The 24,208-nt window shown below is 38.6% G+C and overlaps 1 protein-coding gene across 3 annotated transcripts; it reads left to right on the top strand.

Annotated features, from left to right (window-relative positions):
* The first annotated feature begins 977 nt into the window (after positions 1 to 977).
* LOC104608295 (uncharacterized) lies at positions 978 to 23,909 on the top strand. Of its 3 annotated transcripts, none has more exons than XM_010274236.3 (3): positions 1,090 to 1,338; positions 1,489 to 1,589; positions 21,191 to 23,738. In XM_010274236.3, exon 3 carries the CDS (start codon positions 21,277 to 21,279, stop codon positions 23,194 to 23,196), a length of 1,920 nt encoding a protein of 639 aa, XP_010272538.1. In that variant the 5' UTR covers positions 1,090 to 1,338; positions 1,489 to 1,589; positions 21,191 to 21,276; the 3' UTR covers positions 23,197 to 23,738. The 3 variants fall into 3 exon arrangements, 2 of the variants coding, with proteins under 2 accessions (XP_010272537.1, XP_010272538.1); XR_737079.3 differs by lacking the exon at positions 1,489 to 1,589 and adding an exon at positions 23,763 to 23,909 and having other exon boundaries at positions 1,139 to 1,338; positions 21,191 to 23,647; XM_010274235.3 differs by lacking the exon at positions 1,489 to 1,589 and having other exon boundaries at positions 978 to 1,338.
* Positions 23,910 to 24,208: the final 299 nt, after the last annotated feature.

Below are 24,208 nucleotides of genomic sequence, written 5' to 3'. Positions count from 1 at the left end.
AATACACAACTTCCATGAATGGTCTTGATAGCAAACATTGATGTTATGTTTTAAAATCTCATTTTTGTCCATGAAAAACCTTTACTGGAATAAAGATTTGTTGAATAACCCCAAGAAAGGTGATTCACTTTTGTTTTAGTGGGTTTTATTGCTCAACTCATCAAATGAATGATAGACATCCTTTGTAAGCAAAAAGTGTCATGTTTAAGCAATTTAAATAGAGAGCAACCATGTTTTTTTATTTTTATTTTTATTATACACATTCATAACAATGAGGACACGATCATGATTTCAATGTCTCCATTACATGGTATTAAGCACAAGGGGTGCATTTGCATATTTAATTGAAGGCCTGTTTGGGAGGGCTTAGGCTTTGATTAAGTTGCTTTGCAAAAGTTGATTTATCGGCTGAATGAAATCAAAAGTTATCAAAGGTTTTTCACAAAACTAGAAGCTGCTGTGTTTTAAGTATTATTGTGAGAAAACAGAGGGGGTGGGGGGAGCACAATGTAATTTTCTTTAAAAAAAAGAGTGGTGATCCAATGAGTGTGATCTTTGAATATGTAAAACGTATTTGTTTTTAATTGGGCCGAAAATTGAATAAAAATGATAAAGCAACTAACTAACGCTCATTGACAACAAAAATGTTGTAATTATTTTCTTGCTAGAATATTGCATCCAATTCGTGATAATTGCTTTGAGCGCTCATGATTACAGGCGCTCTGTTGGAGTTAGCACTCAATTACAAAAGCTCACAAATTTTTGTTGTCCTATTTCGATTCGACCCAATGAGTTATGAACACGGAAGGGTGATTCTGACTTTCTCGGTGAGAAAACGCTCATGGAATCATCACTCCAATAAACAAGCGGATGGACGCTCGTAGAGCAGCAGAATCTTAACATAATTGAATTAATTAACAAAAAAATGAACAGAGAATGGGGTGAGATGGTGAGAGGGTGGTGTTTCAACTTCTGGTATTGTTACAGGACGAGGACCAGAAAGAGATAGGGACCCTTGTGGTAGAAAAGGAAAAAAATTAATAATAAAAATAAAGAACAGAAAAAGAAAAAGAAAAGAAATCGGATGCCATGCACCTTCTGCGCATTTTGCAAACCCTGCAGCGCCATTGCCCAATTCAATAAGGCAGGTCCAGACTCCAGATTTATCATTTTTTTTTGTTTTCTCTCTAGAATAAAACTTGTCCGAGAGAAGGAGAAGGAGAAGAAGAAGAAGGGTTTGAGCCTCTTTTATATGTAACCCTTCAAATCCAATCGACCATTTGTAGGATGTGCTCTTGAAATTTCAGGAGGGATTTCGCTGGTCTTCTCGCTAGCGCGGTAAATATGCTTCTCTTTGTTTTAATTGAAGTTTCTGCTGTTTCAATTCACGACCGTCTGCTTGTCCTGTTTGTTGATTCAATATCTGAAAACTTCAGTTCGTTTCGGCTGCTAACCTTTGCTTTCGTGTAATTTTCTTTGGTATCTGAGTGAGGAGATTGATCTGTTGGTTCTCTTGATCTGATTCTCTTTAAACAACGCCTATAAGGATGGGGGGCTTTGGGATCAGAAGAGTACCCCCCTCTCAAGACGTATGCTTCTCTCAAATTGTTTGATGTTGTTGTTTTGATGCTTCCGTGAATTCTGAATTTCCGTTTTACTTTTTTTTTGGTTGTAATTTGTTGATCTTTTCTTTCTGGACGATATTCTGTCAATGCTAATTCTGAGGGACCTTATTGTTATTTAATCCCTTTCTGCAATTTCCGTGTATAATTTCCCTCTTATATGTTTAGGGGCTGTGGAAAAGGGTGGGATTTGGATATGTACCATGAGTTTGCTTACGGGAAGTTAATGCATTTTTTTATTTTTTATTTTTGAAGAAGGTAAAGTATATTCATTCAATCAAAAAGAGAACCCATGTGCACCAAGGATCTGTACAATGGGAATTTACATGAAGACCTTTGGTTTACAAAAAGAGATTATTCATAATAAAAAAAAATTATAAACAGTCTATGCACACCAACCTAAGACAAAATTCTCCCCTTAGAATAGCTTTTAGCTTATCTTCAGATTCGAACTTATTTAAAATTCTTGAATTTCTCTCTGATCAAATAATCCACATTACAGCATTAACAGTGGTCTTCCACACAATATAGCCTTCTTTACTCAATCCTTTCAGTTGTCAGCTCCTGAAAAAATTAATGACAGATTTTGGATTGCAGTCATTCATTCCAAACAGCTTTTTATCCCATACCAACAGTACTTCTCAAGAGGAATGCCCCCTCCTCCGAAAAAGAAAAGCATGAACAGCCTGGACAAAGTATACAACTTATGCAATGTAGAAAATCTCATTAAAATTTGTTCTTCAAAGGCACAATCCCAATCTAGCACATTGGCTACTGAGTATGCTGACCATGCAATCCAATTGCATGAGATATTTATCCCCTTCTCGTATGCTGTCTAAATCTTTATGAATCATCACAATCATCCCCTATCCATCTGATGACCACTTGAGAGTCTCCATTCACCTCAATCTCTTCAAATCTCGCTGTCCATTGACTTCATCAATCTTAGGCTTTAGAGACATACCATAATCTTCACTCTGGAAGAGCTTTTGATTAGGCTCGTGGTACTACTACATTGATGTTCCTATCAACAGCACCAAAAAGATGACCAGGGAGAAGCCATCAAAATTTAGTTTAATAGTGTTATGGGCAGAACAAAATTTGCAAAACCTTTATTCTTGGATGGGTAAACCCCTAACGATCTCTCCACGGAAATTTCTTTTGAATTCTTCTAGCATCAGTTGAAGGATCTTAGGGTATTAGTGTAATCATGACACATATCTGGGGATGATATTGTAATTTCTGGGTAATATTTGTAATTCTGGATTTATGTGGGGTCTACATCTCATTTCTGATTATCTTGTTTTCGAGGATTGTATAAGTCATTTTTTGCATTTGATCAAATAAGAGAAATGAGCTTACCATGAGATAGAATGGGTGTATGTTGGAAATTGGTTATAGTTCCAAAATCTCCTTTTTACCATCTTGTACGGTAGCCTCTTTGTCCTGTGGATGTAGGCTATCAAACTGAACCATGTAAATCTTGTGTTCCTTTAACCCATTATTTTTTCATTCTGATTTTTGTATTTTGATGTTATAGCTCCTTCACTTCTCAAGTAACATGACTATCTTGATTAGCCTAGGTTGAGATAGTATCACAGTCAATGGTTAAAGGGGTTCAAGTCTGACTCAGTCTTGGTTAGTGATTGATCAAATTTATGACAAAGTTTCCCATACTAGGCATATGTGTTTATGTTGTTTGTTGTCAGCAAGCTGGTGATATGTGAGTTTGCACTCATTTCCATGGGTTGTTTCTGTATGTTGTTGTGAGAATATGTTTTGAGGGAATAGTGTTCTACCTCAAGTGTATTGCTACTGTTGTATTTGGTGGCTGCTATTCTCTTTGGACTATAATGTCAGTATGTGAATTGAAGATGTTTGTGGAAATACTTGTTCATGTCTGGGCAAGGTTTTAGCTAGTCAGTTGTAGCTGTTCGAAGAAATGCCCATCGTTTCTGTAATCCAACTTTGTGATCTAAGTTAAAAAAAATGTCTCTCAATTATCCAGCTGTTGATTTATGATGTGACTTAAATCAACAACCCAAATTTGATGTGAAATGATTTTTTTTTTTGATAAGCAACAGAAATATTCATTCTTTAATGAAAGAAAATCCATCCTGCTTCCAAGCAGCAGCAGACCAGGAATACACAACTAACTCCAAACTTGGAGCATAAGTCAAATGAGCAGAGAATTACAAGTAGATATCAAATGTTTGCTTTTTTACATACTGCTCCCTGGCCCAGGGCATCCCCAATCTAATTGATTTTTTGGCACCTCAGCCCTTGATAAAGAATCTGCTAGTTCATTGACACTCCTAGGCACCCAGTTGAATGAGCTATTCAAAGTGGCGGCCATAAATTGTGCCTGTCTCGCCATTGGCCTAAACTCCCAAGGGATTATGTTTTGTGATCTCACCCAACATATTATAGTTTGCCAGTCTCCTTCCACCTCTACTTCCCTCACACCCTGTGCAATTATCAATTTTAAACCCTGAAGATGAGCATGCAGTTCAGCTGTAAGAGAGTTACCTAAAGGTCCAAAACCTATAGGACCAGAAAATCCAAGTAGAAATGTAGAATCTGCCCATCGTGGTCGGTGGTCCTGAATTATTCCCCAAAGTGCCTGAATCTCCAGGGTTCCCGAGACTGCATCCATCAAAGTTGAATTTACTCTTGCCCACTACTGGTGTACACCACCTGACTATCCTTTCAGGTTTTCTGATTTCGAAAATCTGCAACAGCTTTCCATTCTCTTCAAAGATCATTTAGAGTGATGCCTCTGAAACCTTCATAAATCAAAGCCCAATGAGCTACTCTTATCATGGTGAGCTCAATCACCTCCTCCACTTTACTCTCCTTTTCCTTGAACAATCTAGCATTTCTTTCATTCCACAACCCCCATAAAACAGCCCATGAGAGCATTGCCATAAATTCTTTTTGTCTCTTTGTTGTGCATCTTAGGCTATTAGAGCTGAAAAGATCCTTGACTTCTATTGATACCATCTACATGTATACAAAGAGAAAAAGATACCTGGGCAGCAAAGGCACAATGCAACAGAATGTATTTGGTGCTTTCCCCCCTCTTCAAACAGAGGACACACACATGAGGAGAGAGACACCAGTTCTTCCGCTTCCTTTGGAGTCTATCCAAGGTGTTAATAACTTGACTAGCCCCTTCCCAACCAAAAATCTTTATTTTGGGAGGGATAGGGTCACCCCACAACTCTTTTACTGTGAACAGGTTTGTGTCACTGGGTTAAGGGTGCAAAAAAAAGAAGCACAAGTAAAAATACCATTAACATTGGGTGTCTACACTCTCCCATCTACTCTAGGACATAAATTCACCTCTTGAACTGTATTCAGTAAGGTGGTCATCTCACTCATTTCTAGATCCCTCAAAGCTTTCCTCAATCCCAAGTTCAACACTAACCCACTCCCATCAAAGGACACCAACTCAACAATAGGTTTATTTTTGAAGATAGAAATGTTGTAGATTTTGGGAAGTGTTTGGAGAAAGGTGGAATTTCCCCACCAAATATCTTCCCAAAACTTCACCTTAGAGCCGGAGATGGCATCTACCTTATGTTGCATGAAGGTGGGGAGGATGGTCAAAATTGCTTTCCAAGGGCTCCTCAATGTAGTACTCTAGCAAGGCCTGTGTCCCACCCATTTGAGTGTAGCCCATGGGTGTTTTTGATTACTAAATGCCACGATTTTCCTCCTTCTGAAGGAACCTCCACAACTATTTATCCAATATAGCCAATTTTTTTTCATAACCCTCCCAATTCCTAAACCACCCCCTCTTTAACTTTACACGCCTCCTCCCAATTCATGAGACGATCCTTTTCATCACTTCCCAGGTCCAACAAAAAGTCCCTAAGGCTGTGTTTGGTTGCAGTGCAATTTTATTTGCACTAGGTCCAACAAAATTAAACCAGAAGTTTCTCATGATCTTTGAGATTCTAGATGACGCCATATTTTTCTCAGCACAAAACATGTGGTATTTGTCCACACTCTTGGCTAGGTGTGCTTGTGGTTCGGTTAACTGGACCGTGGGCTATCTTTTGAAATTGAACCGGTCCTACCAGTTTTTGCAATTCTCTAAGCTGAAACTGAACCAGTACCACCGGTTAACTGGTTTCAGTTTTTAAGTAGTTCGGTTCTTTGTTTTTTTTGGTTTTCTATATTTATAACATATATTATATTACAAATAATAATGATATATAATATATTATATATTATAAATAGATCATTATAAATATAATATATGTATATATTTACATATATAATGCACATATATTTATATATAATATAGATAATTTGTGCCATATATAATATACATATAAATAGATATACTGGTTGGTTCGGTTTTGTTTTTCAGGTTTTTATGAGAACTCCTACTCTTGGACAAATAGAGGAGAACAAGAATAATCTCAGAAGTGTCCAGAAATAGTTGACCCTCACCTCAAAGAGTCTCTTATGTATTAAAAGATATGTACAGTTACAAGAATCAAGAATGCCCATCTAGGGCTGAAAGAGAAAAAAGAATACAAGTAGTGTAGTGTACAACAAGGACTATACTAATAAGATACATCAAGTCACAGAATCTCCATGGTATTAAAGTCTTCAGCAACACAACGTTCCCCATCACACACTCTACTTATGTTGTACAATTCCACTTCCACTCAAAGATTCTCCCTTTCTCTACATGAAGTAGGACCCATACACATTAGTTAACCATCATTCAAAATCATCTCCTTTATCTTTGAACTTCATTGTCACTAAATAAGTTCCTACAATTTCTTCCATACAATCTCTCTTATTATCCTCCCACACAATCAAATCTCCCTCTGATGAACCCATTGCAGGTAAATAAACCCACTTCTTTTTCCTTCCCCCAAACACTTCTCTTTTTTCTTTTTTGATCAGCAATAGAGAAAAGATTTCATTAAATAGAGGAAATATAGATTACAACAAGTTGTGAAACCCCAAGTACTTCTCATGCACCTATCATTCTCTATTTCTAATTTAATTTCTTGTAAAAAAAATCATTGGTCTTATTCTCCTCAAAAAATCTTTTTATATTCTCCTCTTCTTGGCACTCCCTAAGGCTCTTACAATCCAGCTAATCATCTTCTTTGGCAATCTTTTGGCCCCTTGTTCCCTTCCCTGTGGATCTCTTTTTTCCTCTTCTTCTCTTATACATTCTTCTCATTCTAATTCCTAAGGAAGTAAGCATTTCCACTTTTAATCTTTTCCTTTTTAACATTTTCTCCCCCTCCCTCTGTTTGATAACTCTAATTCCCATTAAGGGTGGATTCGAGCCGAGCTGAGCCGAATACTTGGCTATTCGAGCTCAGCTCGCTAAAATTGTGTTAGGCTCGAGCTCGAGCTCGGCTCGGTTCAAGCTCGCAAGTTCGAGCTCGACCACAAGCCAACTTTTTTTCTAAAACGTAAAATATATACATATAAAAAATCTATTTTTTTATTTTACATACAAAAAATTAAGACTTATAAAATTTATTTATTATTATACATATAAAAAATAAAAAATATACATATAAAAATGTTTTTATTTTACACAAAAAAATAAGAATTATAAAAATTATTTACTATTATACATACAAATAAAAATATTATTATATATAACAAAAATTATTTATTATATATATGCATATGTATATGCATGTATGTATATATGCATGTAATAAAAAATTATTTATTTATTATACTAGGCTCGATTAGGTTCGCGAGCCTCATGAGCTGAGCTTCACTAGGCTTGAGCTCGGCTCGAATAGAAAATGAGCATATATATCAGGCTCGAGCTCGACTCGAATGTCGAATCTCGGTTTAAACCGAGCCGAGCTCAAATAGCTCGTGAGAAGCTCGACTCGTGGCCACCCCTAATTCCCATTCCATTAGTGAAATTTTGAATTTCTCTTCTCTCCTCCTTTTCCTCCTTGTCCTTAGCCCTACAATTCTCATTCTCACTCTTCTTCTTCTTTGTTCTTTGACCATCTTCTCTTTCCATTTTACCTAACTGCTCCTGTCCCCCCATTCCTTCCTCTAAATATTCTACCATTAATCTCCAAATCCTTTCCCCAAACTCCCTCAGTTGTTCAGTTTCATCTGACCTTTGGCCCAATCCTTCCCCGTCAACCTTGCCTACAGCACTGTGACATTTTTGAACAATTTTGGCCATCTCCCTATCTTTGAAGTTCACACAAACTAGCACAAACATGAGAAGTAATAGGAAATACTATCTGGGAAACATTTGTACCTGCCTCAGTTTTTCTTTTTCAACCACAAGTCATAGGTGATGACAAGCCATTGCTCGTAATTCCAATGTAAAAGGCAAACAGCCTAGGTCTTGAATGGGCTTTTTTTTTGAATCAGTAACAATTGGTAAAAATGTTGTACCATGCAGAAGAGATGGTTGAAGGTTGAATCAAAGAACTTACTCGAAGAGATTTGGACTAAATAGGAGAAGGGTTTGAAAGTAAAGGAAGGATAGAAAATGATTGTATTGCTAGTAGGTGATGCAGTTGAATGGGTTAAAAACTTCATTGAGGAGGCTATCACAAGAAGAAGAGAAATAGAGCCGGAAAGATTCGAAAGCAAAAGAAGATAGAAGATTTTATACAAAAAGGAAAAGGAACGGAAATGGTTATTTCATACACTTGATGAGTATTTTGGACCAATGTTTTAAAACATGGAGGCGTGGCGCGAGGCGTTCCACTACCTAGAGGTGTGAGGCATAGTTCAGAATGTAAGAGGCGTAAGCCTCCCAAACACAAGGAGGCTTACGCCTCCTTAAGAGGAGGGAGGGGGATGAGGAGGAAGAAGAGGAAGAAAATTTTCATTTTTCTTTATTTTAAATAAAAATCTTTTATATTAAGAAAAATGAAGATGCATAGCACTAGTTGAAGGGAGGGCAAAGCCCCCCCAGCCAAGGCCCAAGGGGTTCTAGGGCTTAGCCCCTGACCCACTTTCTTTCCCCTTATCTTCCCTTCCCTTCCCTTTCCTTTTCTTTATTTTTCTCCTTCTTTTTCTTTTCCTTTCCTTTCCTTTTTTTTTCTCTTTTCTTCTTTCTTTTTTCTTGTTTTTCTTGTCTTTTTACATGAGGTGTGCATGAGGCGTACGCCTCTAGCATGCTTCATGAAAAAAGCATATGAACACTTCAGAGGTGTCAACTCCTCTAGCATACGCCTCAGGGCATTTTGGGGGCGCCTTGTATGCCTCCTCCCATGCTTTTTAAAACACTGTTTTGGGCTGGGTAGAAAATAGCTGGTTTGCTTTCCTGAAAAAAGAAAAAGCGAAGGGTGGATAAAACTGGTAATGGTGCTTCAAGATTTTTTGGGAAAGGAGGATAAAATACATTTAGTTACTACAAAAGATGAAAGGAAGGAATTAAATAATATAATGAGAGAGGGATTTACTTATAGAGATGAGATGGGTATGGCTGAAGATCTCTCACTAGTGGTAGGTTTTGTTAATAAAGGTAAGACATAAGATGATAATTAACCAAGGGAAGGAGTGTTGGGAGCAAAGGTTAGTTATTGTTACCAAGCAATAGGTGGAAGATTGGAATGGAGTAGTTATTTCAATTCAAAAAAGCTTAGGTGTTAAAGGGATGATGATCATTACCCTGTTTGAGAAATGTAAGGCTTTGCTTGATTTTTTAGATGAGATAAAACTAGAAATTGAAGCAGTATCTGTTCAAGCAAAGGAGAGTCAACAAACGATATTAAGATGCTTAGGTGTTAAAGGGATGATGATCATTACCCTGTTTGAGAAATGTAAGGCTTTGCTTGATTTTTTAGATGAGATAAAACTAGAAATTGAAGCAGTATCTGTTCAAGCAAAGGAGAGTCAACAAACGATATTAAGATGGTGTCCAACCTCCAATGCAAAGAATTTTCACTTGGAGGATGGAGTGATGGTGGGCATTTTAGGTCTTCCTCTTCAGGTTTGGGTAAAAGAAACATTCAATTCCTTTGCTATGATTTGTGGCGGTAGGTTAGTGGGTGTCTTTCTTCATGATCTTCATTCGGCCACTATCAGACTGAATGAGGTAAGGCTGGAAAATATTCCAAGGAAAGTTGAGATTGTTGCTGGGAGTTTGAGTTTTCTAGTTTGGTTTTTGACCTCCATTGGGGTAGAGCTCTGGAAGGAGGGTCATAGAGGAGGAGACGAGAAGGTGGAAGATGAGGTCTTACATGGCAAAGAATGGTTGGAGAGTTTAAATGGTAAAGAGTAATTTCACAGAATTGGAAAAACAACTTTTTGGAAGAGCAAAAGTTGGGGAACCTTGTATCAAGGATAGGGGTTTAAGGAAAGAAGTGGAAGGGAGAGAAAGAGAAGAAATGGAGATCTTTGAAGAGGCTACAAGATGGAGAAAGGCCGTGAAAGTGGAGGCTAAAGACTTCATCTTTGAGGAAATAAGAATCAGAGGGTGTTACAGCATAAAGATAAGGGAATCTAAGAAGGCTACAGTTCTGGTGGAAGGCTTAGAGACGGCAGAATGGATTAAGAATTTCTTGAATGAAGCAGCAACAAAAGGAAAACAAAGTCAGGTAGAAGATATGTAGTAGAAAGTAAACAGAATGCAAAAGGGTTGTTCATCTCCCTAACTGAGCTCTTCGACAAAGGAATGAAACAAATGGTCGGTTTCCCTGCTGGGAAAAACAGTCAAGGGTGGCGAGGAGTGGTTGAGATTTTAACTGCATTCATAGGTTGAAGGAGTCTACAGCAGGAGAAAAAAAGAAACTGTAGAAGAAGGCAAGGGATTATTTGCTGCAAACTCATCAGTATTGGAGGATGAGAGTATCACCCAGGGTTTTATAGCCATGGCATACAGCAACAGTAACTCTTTATTAAATGCAAGCTTCAGTATAGATCACTGGAATAAAATGTTAGTGGTTGAATCTAAGAATCTGATTAAGGATTGGAGGTCGGTTGCTGATATCTTGATGTGCAAGTTGGGATCAAGGAAGACTTTCATATTAACTCCCTTTAACAGTAAGAAGGCAGTATTGGATCCTCTTGAAGACTTGGTGGAAGTTGAGGCTTTGAGTTTTCAAGAGGATATGGGATCCTTTACTCTGTATAAATGGTCTCCTTCTTCTAATTAAATCTTATGCCATTGAAGATGGAGTGATAGTCAGGTTAATTGGGCTGCCTTTCCATCTTTGGAAACATGATGTGGCCATCTCTATTGCTGCATTATGTGGAGCTCGGCTTGGTGGGGAGTTTTGGGGAGATTTGCGCTCTGCTGCCCTGTTACTGAATGGAGTTAAACCAGAGGAGATCCCTAGGAAGATCACTCTTCAGGCTGAAGGACTGTCGTTACAGGTGTGGATAGTCTCCACTATTGAAGCTTCCCTGTGGTTAGAAGCTAGACAGGAAGAAGATGAACTGGTGGAAGCACAGGCTCTATTTGGCAGTCTAGGATTGGAGAATCAGAGGAAGATGGAAAGTTTCACTAAAATGGACAAACACAGGTTCAACCAACCAAAAGATATGGGCAGGAAAGATGGTCAAATACGTGAGTTACAAGGTAAAGGACTAACAATCAAAAGAACCTTTGCTCAGGTGCTAGTTTCAGGTGCCAAAAATTTGAATAAGTTAATCCATTCGAACATAAAAGAAAAAACTGGGTTGACCAAGGAAGTTGAGTCGGCGCTTGAGAGTGTTGAGCTGTTGGGTCAACCCGAAAGGGGTTGCCCCTTTAAAAACCCATGTGACCAAGCTTTTGACTCAGGCTGGGTTTAATGTATTGTCTGGGCCTTTAGAAAAGCCCATCACTGGGCCATCTGGATCTAGCCCATTTGATAAGAAGTCACATGCTCCCTAAAAGACATACATGACTAAAGCTGGCCAGTTGATAGACGATGTAATTCGTCCAGCATTGTCCCCATTCGAGCTCCTCCAAGTCTGTGAAGACTTCAAACCAGAAAACATGCTCATTACAATGAGTTCCTTCGAAAAAACTCCCTCGTCCCTCTCAAGATCGTCGCAATCCCATGTTTGTTTGACGTAGTGATCTTGACAACGAAGATGATATGTCAACACAAGCTGAGGGCAATTCAGATTCAGACTCAAAAGACACTCTAAGCCTTGGAAGCGTGAATCTACAAGACAAGCCACAAAGGAGTTGTGGGAAGATGAAAGTTTAAACACAGCTCCTCTTTTCCTAGAGGAAGTTTCTGTTTCGGAAGGCCTTGGAAATGAGAATAAGGGGAATCTAGCAGCAACTATAGAGGACAGTCAGGATACAAATACTCTAGCAACCAAATCCATTCCAGGAAAGCAACTATCAAAAAGTTTCAGTATGGTGGGCAGGAACCTTCTTTGCAGGTTTATAAAGAAGCACACACAGAGGATAACCCAGGAAAGGTTTCTTTAAATACAGAGGTTGACAAGGTTACGATCGAACCAAGCTTAAACCCACAACTGATTCAGTCAGAGGGAATGATGTTTGTCCAGAATTCTAATACTGATACCCCAACACATTCCGTAGCCCATTCACTCCCTGATAGGCCAGGTACGTTTGTCCATTTGGGTTTTGATACTAACTTGGGTTCTATGCCTGAAGCAGGTGCCTTGGCATCCCAATTAGACAGAACAGCTGGAGGTGAGGGAGTGGAGGTGGAGGGGGTTGGATGTGATATAGGGGAAGAAAGCTCTTTATTGAGTAAAAGGCAGGTGGAGGAACTAGAGAGCATCTGGGAGCAAATTTGTGCCTTGCTGGAAGAATATAAACAGAAAGAGCATGTGGAGGCAATGCCAAAAAAGTCAGAATGCATTGGGACCACCTGTAGTGAGAAGAAAGGAAGAGGAAAAGTCAAGAGTGCAAAGGAAAAACATTCTAATAAAAGCAGAAAGAAAAAGAAAAGATCAGAAGTAGAAAGGTTATTCTCAGACATTGAAGGGGATTTAGAATTCAGTGGAAGAGGGGAAAGGAGGAAGGCTCCTAAGTGAGGGACAGAGGGTGTCAGGAGGGTGTTTTTTTACAACTGTGGTGATGAAGATCATTAGCTGGAATGTGAGAGGTTTAGGAAGTGCAAGGAAAAGAAGGTTGATAAAGGATTTGCTAAGGAGGGAAAAGCTAGATATTGTATTAATATAGGAAACCAAACTAACAGATTTAGATAGAAGATGGGTTAGAAGTGTGTGGAAAGCAAGAGGTGTGAATTGGTGCTCAACTCCCTCCTGGGGACCCTCTGGGGGTATAGTTATGCATTGGAGAGAGGATGTGGTAGAACCATTAGAGGAACTGATAGGTAGTTTTTCTGTCTCTTTGAAGTTCAAGATGGTGGAGGATGGTTTTACTTGGGTGTTAACCAATGTGTATGGGCCAAATAATTATAGAGAAAGAAATGAATTGTAGGAAGAGCTTCACGGGATTCAAGGGTTATGGGAAGGTCCTTGGTGTTTAGGTGGAGATTTCAATGTAATAAGGTTCCTAAATGAGTCAAACAATCCCTAACAAGCTATCACTACTAGCATGAGCAGGTTCAATGATTTTATCAATAATTGTGATTTAAAGGAATTTCCTTTGCTACAAGCCAGCTTTACTTGCTCCAACTTTCAGGAGAACCCATCTTGCTCAAAATTAGATAGATTCCTTTTCAATGAAAGTTGGGAAGCACACTGGAGGAGTTTGGTGGCTAAGGCTTTGCCTAGAGTTACCTCAGATCATTGCCTTACCGAGCTAGGCCAAGAAACTTTTGGTGGTGGACCTAAACCTTTTACGTTTGAGAACATGTGGCTAAGACATCCAGACTTTGTGCCAAAGGTTGAGGAATGGTGGAAAGAAGAGATTAGGGGAGTGAAGTGGAAAGGGGTGAGGTTACATAAGAAATTAAACAGTTTGAGATCTAAACTAAAAGATTGGAATAGGGAGGAATTCGGTAGGGTGGAAGAGCTCAAAGCTAAATTGTCAACTCAAATTGAGGATTTAGACTCAAAGGAGTATCAAAGGATCATGAGTGTACAAGAAAGAGAGTTGAGATGGAAGTTGAAGAAAGAACTAGAAGAGGTCCTTTTGAGGGAGGATATCTCCTGGAGGCAAAAATGTAGGCATAAGTGGATTAAGGGGATGGGAATACCAAGTTTTTTCATAATATGGTCAATAGGAGGAGGAGGAAAAAACTTTGTGGCTAAGCTTGAGGTCGAGGGAGTGAAAATTGAGTCTCAAGAGGAGATAACTAACTGTTTTGTAGCCCACCTTAAATCCATTTTGAGTAGACCTTTGGGGAGTTGGGTGAGAGTGGTGGATTTGGATTGGCCAAGTTTATCTACCTTAGAGATGGACTGGTTGGAAAGAAACTTTGAAGAAGAGGAGATAAAGAAAGCTGCCTTCTCAATGGATAGATCCAAGGCGCTTGGACCTGATGGATTTACTATGGCCTTTAATCAAGACTGTTGGAACATTATCAAAGAAGACTTGTTTGAGGTTTTTAGGGAGTTTGAAAACAACCATGTTATTAGTTGGGGGATAAATGCTACCTTCCTAGCTATTATCCCTAAGAGACTAGATGCAAAACATCCTAAAGATTTCAAGCCGATCAGTTTGGTGACCAAGATATACAAGATTGTGGCAAAAGTGCTATCGTTGAAACTCAAAAAGGTTCTTCCCTCTCTCATTACTCAAGCTCAAGGATCCTTTATACAGGGTAGACAAATTATAGATCAGATCCTCATAGCAAATGAATGTGTGGAGGAGATCAAGTAATCAAGGCTTTGTTTGTAAGTTGGATATTGAGAAAGCCTACGACCTGGTGGACTGGAACTTTTTATTAGAAGTGTTAAGGAAATGTGGATTTGGGGACAGGTGGTGTAGTTGGGTGAGTGGTTGTATAACCTCTTGTTATTTTTCAGTTCTAGTTAATGGAGAGGTCAAGTCTGTATCAGACCTATTCCCCCAAAGATTGCTGTTTTCTGTTGGGAAGTCTACTATGGTAAGATTAATACCTTTGAAAACCTGCAGAGGAAGAGACCAAATTGGTGTGTCCTTTGTAAAACTCAAAGTGAGGACTGCTACCACTTACTGATCCCTTGTTCCTTTGTTGCAGCTCTATGGGATTGGATTTTTGGGCTGTTTGAGAGTAGGTGGAACCTACCATCTGATATTAGTTTGTTGTATAGTCCGTCTACTTTTGAGTGGCACACAAAGAGAGGGAGAATTATGTGGAAGGGTATTAGAGCAGCAATCTTGTGGACTGTCTGGGAAGAAACACCATAAATTTTTCTGAAAAGGAAAGGAGCATGTCAGAAGTTAAGGACTGTGTTTTGACAAGGGAAATTCAGTGGTTGAAAACATTAAACTTGTTTGATAGTTATTCCTTCGATGACCTATGGAGGAACTTGTTAGCAGGAGCCAATGCTTCTACTAGGAATAATAGACTTTTAGTACAATGGGAGCCACCTGGGGAGAAGTTCATTAAGCTGAATTTTGATGGGAGTAGTAGAGTTAACCCTGGACTCTCGGGTATTGGAGGAGTTCTGAGAAATAAAGACAGAATGACCATATCCTTATATTCGGGGCCTGTGAGTCTGGGATACTCTATAAGGGCTGAACTGCTTGCTGCGGTACAAGGTATCCAGCTTGCAAACCAGTTAGGGATAGAGCACTTGCTTATTGAAGGGGACTCTCAAGTGGTGGTGGGATGGCTGCTGAATCCGAATTCCGTGATTTGGGGCTATAAAGACCTCTTTAAAAAAGTCAAATGGCTAACAAGAAATATGACTGTCAGAGTCCAGTGGGTAGGCAGATCAGCAAACTCTATGGCTGATTCACTTGCTAAACAGGGGGTTTCTCGGGACTCTTTATTTGGGGCTACCTTGTAATCATGTTCATCTGATCTTGTAATGCTATAATCAATCTTAAAGGAAAGGTCGCATTTCATGCTTTTCCTTGGGTTGCCTGTAACTCTTATTTTCTGGATTAATAAAATACTTATTCATTGATCAAAAAAAAAAAAAAGAAGGGGAAGCAGAGTGTGGCAAGACTTTTAAACAAATTTTGACAGGTGGGAGTGGGTTAGATGATCAAGGGAAAAGACAGTTTGTTGTAGAAGATAGAGGATTATGATGAAGGGCTCAACAAGATGCGAGTGTTTATTTTGAGCAGGCAAACCTGATCACCACACGCCAGAACTTAATGGGTCACATGGGCGGATCAGAAGCTGGGACCTCAATTGAAGGGTTTAGGGTGTGTAAACTTGAATCAAATTGGTGGGCTGGCTAATATTTTGAAGCCCAGAAGAGAAGGATCACATGACCCCTTTTATAATACAAGCATGTGAGCTCAAGTTTGTTTGGGCTTCTAATACACCACAGTAATGGTCTATTGTTGTCTTTATCAGACATGGTAAAGAAAACTGCAGCAGACTTGAAAGCTTATTGGTCTTTGTGGAAAGTTGTAGAGAATTCACTATGGGACAAAGAAGGGTATGTTTGGCATATAACTAAATACTTTTATGGAGGAAAGGAGATGCAATTGAAAGAAACTAGACACTACTAGTGATTGTCCAAGTAAGAAGGGTGTGCTTGACTAATCTAAGGAGGGGACTGTTTTGGCTGTGGAAGAAGTGGTTGACAAGGATGAGAGAGAAGGAGATGGGGCTTCCTTTTCAAAAGATTTTAAAAGTGAAAGGAAATATAGAACAAAATCATTGGTTCAAGATAAGGAGGTTGGAAATGAAAGTAATGAAGTATTGGAATCAAGTGATGAAGAAATTGTCATGGATGAAGTCCATCAAGTTGGTAGCTCAACTGATTTGGAATTGGTGGTGAACGAAGAGGTGGAGGTGTGCAAGATTCTAGGTATTCGATTTGTAGGGGTCGAGGAGTTAGCAAGGAGAAACTTTTAGGAAATTGGAAGAAAAATATCCAATGCCTAAGGAGGGGATGGATCAAGAAGCTGGAAGACATTGCTTAAAAGATGGTGAAAGTTTTAGTGACTAGGGTTTGGTTGGAATGGATGAGGATGCTGCTGGAGATATTTGGGAGGAGATTGTAGGTTAGAGTTTTGAGAAGAATGTGGTGTTGGAGCCTTGTGGAAGAGAATTTTTTTGGAAATCGGTGGGGGTTAATCCAAAATTTGAAAGCTTTTGGAAATCGGCGATAGAAAGATTTGCTAAAGAAAATTAGCTTTGTGGAAGAGAAGCTACATCTTTATGGGAGCCTGGGAGGAAGAGTTACTTTGATCAAGTCCACCTTAGCTAACCTGCCTACCTATTACCTATCCACCTTTAGAATATCGGGTAAAATAGCAAGGCAATTAGAAAAATTTATGAGAGACTTGTTGTGGGAACTAGGTGATGGAAAAAAAGACCACTTGATAAATTGGGAACAAGTTTGCAAGCCAAAAGAGTAGGAAGGACTTGACATTATTGGAATTTGATTAAGAGAAATATAACTCTCCTAGGAAAGTGGCTTTGGAGATTTCCTCTAGGAGATAGGTTGTGGCATAGGGTCATCGGAAGCATTCATGGTGTGGCCGAAAATGATTGGGATGCAAAACTGGCATTTCATGCTTCTTCAAGATCCCCTTGGAAAGCAATGATAGAGGTATTACCAACCTTTCTTAACTTCACTCATTTTGATGTGGGATGTGAGGAGAGAATCTTATTTTGAGTGTATCTATGGATTTGGGACATGCCCCTTAAGTTCCAATTTCCTATACTCTACTCTTTGTCCAACTACAAGGTTGAACTTGTTTCTAAATTTGATTTGCTCTTGAAACATGGGTTGAACTAGGATTTTGGTTTTAGAAGAGGTTTGGGGAATAGTTAGTATGATTCCCTTGTTCTCCTACTCACAAAACTGGAAAATGTCTTTTTGGATCAAAGCACTTTAGATGGTAGAATTTGGTTTCAAGATCAACACCCGTGACTTGTTATAGAAAGGAAGGCCAAATAAGTGTCTCTCTCCTCACATGTGTTTCCTTTGCAAGGATAGCGGTGAGACCCTTCCTCATTTATTAATCTCCTGCTCCTTTGTGTCTTGCACTTGGGAATACTTTTGTTCTATTTTTGGCTGCAGATGGGTTCCCCCACAGGATGTGGTAGGTTTATTCAACTCCAGTTTCTTGAGGCAACAGAAAAAGAGAGGATGACTTATGTAGAGGGTAGTAAGAGTAGTGGTGGTTTGGACTGTTTGGGAAGAAAGAAATCAAAGGATCTTTAATGAGAAGAGTAAATGAAAGGAAGAACCGATTGAAGCCATAACAGTTAAGACTACACATTGGATAAAAACTTTGGACCTTTTTGGAGAATTCTCAACCAATAACATAATAAGGTCTTGGACTTAAGTGGCGAAAATAATTAGGCACATAGAAAGTATAAGATTGGAATGGAAACCTCCAGCTATATAAATAAGCTGAAGTTTTACTTTGATGGCAGCTCATTGGGCAATCCAGGAAGAGCAGGCACAAGGGGAGTATTTAGAAACAACCAAGGAGTGGTAGTGGCCTTGTTTTTGGCACCAATTGGCTTTGGAGACTCGGTTCAGGCCGAAATATTGTCTCTCTTACAGGGAATGAGACTTGCAGTACAGATCGGAGTTAGGAATTGGAAATTGAAGGAGATTCGCAATTAGTCATTTCATGGACCAAGAAAATCAATTCAACCCCTTGGAAATACAGACATGCTTCCAGGGAAATTGATCTCCTAGCAAAGAGGTTTAATTCTAATTTCAGCTGGGTAAGCAGGACTGCAAATGGGATGGCAGATGTGTTAGCAAAACAAAGAGTTGACAGGCCTTCTTTGTTTTGGGAAAAATTGTAATATGGTGTAATTTGGGCTGGTGGATTGCTTTTATAAATGTACTAAGTTTCTGATTTATTAATGAAATCCTTTCACTGATAAAAAAAGTTTGGGAAGCTTTATTTGAACATTAAAGCTGCAGGACCATGGAAGTATTGGGGAGGCATTCTTTTCCTTGTTCTGGGCTCAGTTTGCTTTCTTTGGTTGTTGGATTCTATTGCGAGACCTTGTGGATGTGGTATACTTTTCTTTCTTTTTTAATAAATTGCATACTTTACCTTTTCTCAAAAAAAAAAAAAAGAAAAAAAGAAGAATATTGCAAACTGTTTTACAAGGTTTAAGCCTTGAGGCAAGGCGCACAAATTTTGCCTCAAGGCTTAAGCCTTTGTCAGAATGAGGTGTAAGCCTCAAGTATGCCTAAAGCCTTTGTCAGAATGAGGTGTAAGCCTCAAGTATGAATGATTATTAGTGATTTAATTCTCTCTCTCTCTCTCTCAATATATATATATATATATATATAATGCATTTTTGTAATTCAAGATATATGGAAGAAGCACTTCAATAATTCTGAGGCAAGTAAATGAAAGAGTAAAAATGAAAAACCAATAGGAGAAATCAAGTTCTATTAGTTTCTCTTAGTGTTTTAGGAGAGTTCAACGCAAAAAGGGCCAATTAAGTTCTTAGTTTCTCTTGGATACATGGAGGCGATTTTTCTTATTATTCTAAATCTAACATCCCCTCATTTCTTTTCCTAATCGACTTATTTTCTTTTTATTGATTTTTTTTGTATAGACAAATTAGCTAAGTTATATTCTTTCTTCTGAACTATTGAATGACCATAAAGCTAATATCCAATTATATGGATGATTCTTCATATGTTTCCTTTCTTCTAAATTGGTCATTTGAATTATTTGAGAACTTTTTATCTTAAAAAAATATTTGAGAACTTTACATTTTGAAACATGAAATGTAAAATGTTTATAATCGTTAGTTGATTTGTTATTATTTTATTTAATGCTTAACTGCTGAAACTTATTGCTTATAAACTTTTATTTTATGGATATTTATACCTTCTATCATTCTAACTTGGCATATTATATATTATTTGTATGAACTTATAATCTTTAATTAATTTTATTCTTAAGCCTTGAGGCTTACACCCCGCAACGCCTTGAGGTTTACGCCTCACCTTTTTGGGCCATTACACCTAAACTATGCCTTCAGCCTTTTAAAACCTTGATTGAAAATCCTCCAAAGGATAAGAATGGCCTTCTACTAGAAGGGCATGAAGTGACAAGATGGGGAGTACATCAAGCAATGCAACTTGTGCACATCATTAGTGAGGAATACGACAGAGAACTGCTACGAGATATGCATGAAATTTCATCTTACAACTACGTATTCGCACACCTTTCGAGAGGCCAACCATGCAGCGGATTGGCTGGCGGAGTTCAGCCACCAGAACGAAATATCATCCCCTTCGTTTTGTAATTCTTTGTTTTTTTTTTTTATTTGCTTTGCTGATGCGTGGGGTGTAGCTTCTCCTCATGGTTTGTAAGTTCTTCCGGTATTAACAAAAAAAAAGAACTAATAAGTAGAGTTTGTTTTGCTGTGAAATGGTTCTGGTCAATTCAATCAGTCAGTACTGCTTACAAGTTTGTAGGAAAGAAGGAAAAGACATCCACAACTCAACATTAGATCAGTTTCAATCAACTGTTGCAGCAAAGCTGTATAAAAATGGGTCTGCGTCAATGTAAATATTTTCTTTTTAATTCAGTAGTCTATAATTAGAGATCAGGTTTCCCTTGATATAATCCAACACTCTCTCATCTCTGATCTCAACTAACTACATGCAATACCACATCTTCTTCCTCACATTGCGAAGATAGGCAGGTCAGGCAAAGGGTGCATCCACGAGAAAAAGGGCCTTGCCCAGCTCATAACGTTGATTTCTTCAGAATGAGCATCAACTTGGCTCACTAGATCTATGGTTGCATTTAACATGCACTTAATTTTTGAATTTTCTATTTTCTCATGCTCTTTCAGAGGAGTATGCAATTCTAAACAATTTGGCCTAAAGCCTAACCCTTACCAATCCTTACCTCAGGTCATAAAATCCTAAACCTTTCTTAACCAATTGTGTGTTTTGGTAGTAAATAAAAAAAATCCATTAAGATAACAGAATAAAGTTACACCAAAATTGGTGCTGAGCAATTGCCAAATTGTTAACTCTCCTAGTCTCATTATTTGGTCATAGCCATCTTACATCAATTTGGTGTTAGAGCCATTGGTCCTGCATTAATTTGGTATCAGAGCAGTAGGTCTTACATCACCTAAGTTCCTATGATTGCAGTTGTTCTATCCCTTATACTTATCCCACTCAACATCCTTACCTTAGCTGTGCTTCTTTTTTGAATATGCTGTCTCTTGTTTGTTTGACACTTCATTCTTGATGCCAGCACTGCTAGACTTGTAAATCACCTTTTCTTTTCATTTATAATTGAAATGTGTTCATAAAGCACTACATTTTTCTCAGTCAAATTTATGAACTGCATTAATTACCAAAAAAGCAATCATGTACAAGTTAAGCCCATGTGTTACTTGAAGTTGTTCAGAAGGGCCACTAAACACCACCCCAAAAAATAATTTTATATATTCTTGGGCTTATTGAATGCCATTGTGTAATTTCTACAAGGTGTATCATGCTTTTCTTATGCTTCTGATAACTTATTCTCCGTTTTTTTTTGTTTGTTTCTGTTTTTCTTTTTTTTTTTTTTTTTTGCTGTACTGCAGGCATTTTCCACGAGCTTCCTGGATCTCAGATTGATAGTTTCAAATCCTTGTTTAACTAGATAGTCTACTTGGTCCTTTCTGTGCTTATGGGACTTGTGAAGACTGTGGATCATATGGGAAAGGGGGGTAACCATTTGGGAAATATCTGTTACTTCCCAAATGAAGATGGCCTAGAGAGAGATGAGAGCAATGTTGTGGGTTTAGACTCAGGGGATGATTCTGATGATTGTGCAACGGAGGAAATGGGTTTTGAGTTTGGAATGCTTGGAGGTCAGATGTGCAGTATTCCTTATGAGCTTTATGATCTGCCAGATCTTAAGGAAATTCTATCCTTGGAAACATGGAATTCATGCTTAACAGATGAAGAGAGGTTCTCACTCTCCGCATACCTCCCAGATATGGACCAGCAGACCTTTTGGCTGACTATGAGGGAGCTTCTTAGTGGTAATAATATGTTCTTTGGCAGTCCCTTGGTGGAACTTTTTGAGAGATTGAAAGGTGGTTTCTATCCTCCAAAAGTGACTCGTTTCAGAGAGTCTCTTCAGTTTTTGCAGAGAAGAGCATATTATCATTCACTAAGATTATACCATGAAAATATGGCCCAGACCTTCTCCAACATGAAAAGGATGTGGGATAAATGCCGGCCAAGTAGCAGTATTGAAGAAAGGATCCTTATATGGAAGGTGAGGAAGAACCACACAGGCAAGGATCCGCTTGATCTTAATGCATATCCAGTAGATGAGGATCTGACTAGCAAGAATCTCAACTTAAAAACAGCTTTGCTCCCTTCGGCAAAGACAACAAAATACATAGATCCAAAAGGAGAAACAACCAAACTTTTGCCTCCTGTTGCCAGTGGAATGAAATTGGTCAGTTCCAATACCAGTGGAAAGGGGGTTCTGAAAATAAAGCCTGCTGGAATGGGCTCACAACAAACATGTTTCTTGAAAACAGGTTCCAATTATAATTGGGCACAAAGCCAACCTACACCAAAAGGGGTGCTGAAAATAGTCCCTAAACGTTCTACACGGCAGGAACATTCAAGGACAATGTCAATATATTCAGAACCAACAAAGTTGACTGAAGCTCCAGTTCTGCAGACATCTAGGTTCTCTCCTTCGCCAGCATCTCTATATAATTGGGATGTAGGGGATTATGATGGGGAATCATCCTTTCCACATAAAGTTCGTGGTAGAAAAGCTTACAGAAGTCCTGAGGTTCCTGATTACATGGATCGGCAGAGAGTGGACCTTCTAAATAGTACCATTGGACCAAGCAGAAACTTACAGAATTCTATCAGAAAGGTGAGGCGAGCAAAGAATCAATCATTTGATGCCATCAGAGATTTACCAGAACACAGCTTGTTTGGAAGTGAACCTGGAGAATGGAACAGAGATGAAAATAGTGCAAAAGGAGGCCATCTGTCATCAAGGAATTCCCTTGATGGAAGGAAGTTGGCATGTGAAAGTGAAAATCTTCGGCAGAATTTGAGAAGTAGAGAACCGTCCCAAAGTTCCCTGGAATCATTCCAATTTGGTACTGAATATTACCAAGGGGAGAAGCTTATAACACCCAAGCAAGAAAAGTATATCACCAAGCATCCAAGAATTTCAGAAGTAGCTTCAAGAATCTCAGGTGCTGGTATTGAGGAGCATGAAACAGTGAAGATATCTTCAGATCGAACAAAGAGGCATAGAGATGTCAGTAGTGCAGAAGGATCACATAAATTATGCAATCAACTTTCTATTTCTGAGGGCCTTCGAGATGGTGTGGCGTTTCCTATAACATACAAGCGAAGGAAAACCCAAATGAAGCCTGACTCATTAGATTTTATTAAACCACTGGCTACAGGGTCTGATTATGGAGCTAAAAAATTGAAGGAAGAAAATCACCGTTTGGGGGAGAGTGTGAAGGCTGTGAAGATTAAGTTCAAGAACTGGGATGAAAAATCTCTAAACAAGCAAGGGATTGTAAATGGGTTGCAATATGGTTCTCCATCTGCATAAAGAACAGAGAAAAAGTGGGGTTATCATTGATTGAACGTGACAATGCTTGGCTGATCTGACTGGTGCTTCTGTGGATTGCAAATTGGATTGGAAGTTCGAGTTTTGTTATATTTTCCCTGATATAAACGAGGCTTACCTGAAGGCTTCATCTAAGTCTTCCCTCATGCCAATATTTGGAACAACTTCAATGCAACATTTCCATCATGTGACTAAGGCCTTCTCATCAGGCTTCTGGAAAGGTTGCACCATGCAGCATAGTTAAAAAGGCCATAAAGCCAAGCCTCCCATGCTTATACAAGAACATGGACATGGAATTGTGTTCTGATGCATTTCTTTTCATCTTGTTCTTAAGATGAACCTGTAATGCAACGGATTTCTTCCACTTCATATGTAGAACATCATGACCAGTAGATGTTCCTTTCTTGTTTGATCTCTTGCAAGGTTATATGAGGTAACACCTGTGATTCTTGGCTCGTTCTATCTGTAAATCAATGTATATTGATTAAGTTGAGAACACCCTCTTCATTTTTCTTGCTTCTGAGTGATCTCTATGCGTATATTTGTAGGTAAAGATACTCATTGTTTGATTTGGTTAACGGTGTGAATTCTACTGTCTGGCGAACGCCATACCATAAGACACTGAGGTGATTCGAACTCGTGTAAATTGAACAGAAAATGGCCTAGAAACAAGGGCTTTTCATATTAGCTCTGTATCACTATCTGCATATTGCACTTACCACCACCCCATCCTCTACTTGGATTCTCAGTCTAAGAAGTTAATCAGTTTTCTACCTATTAAAAAAAGATGCTAATCAGTTTTCTACCCATAAAAAAAAAGGACGCTAATCAGTTCTCGTTCTTTAATTTCTTTTTCTATTTCCTTTTCTTTTGATGTTTCTTTGTAGGAGCATTAATAGACTAAATAATTATATATTATCACTTTAGCTTTTGTATCTGTCACTTTTTTGTTTCTCCAATATATGGGGCCCAGGTGCAGGCGGGTTCCATCCCA

Source organism: Nelumbo nucifera, chromosome 1 (assembly GCF_055504915.1).
Source record: "Nelumbo nucifera cultivar China Antique chromosome 1, China Antique-T2T, whole genome shotgun sequence".
NCBI classification, from domain to species: domain Eukaryota; kingdom Viridiplantae; phylum Streptophyta; class Magnoliopsida; order Proteales; family Nelumbonaceae; genus Nelumbo; species Nelumbo nucifera.
This window is presented reverse-complemented; position numbering and strand designations above follow the sequence as displayed.

Excerpts from the sequence above, each read along its gene's own strand:
- LOC104608295 (XM_010274235.3), top strand. The coding sequence starts at position 21,277 with ATGGGACTTGTGAAGACTGTGGATCATATGGGAAAGGGGGGTAACCAT.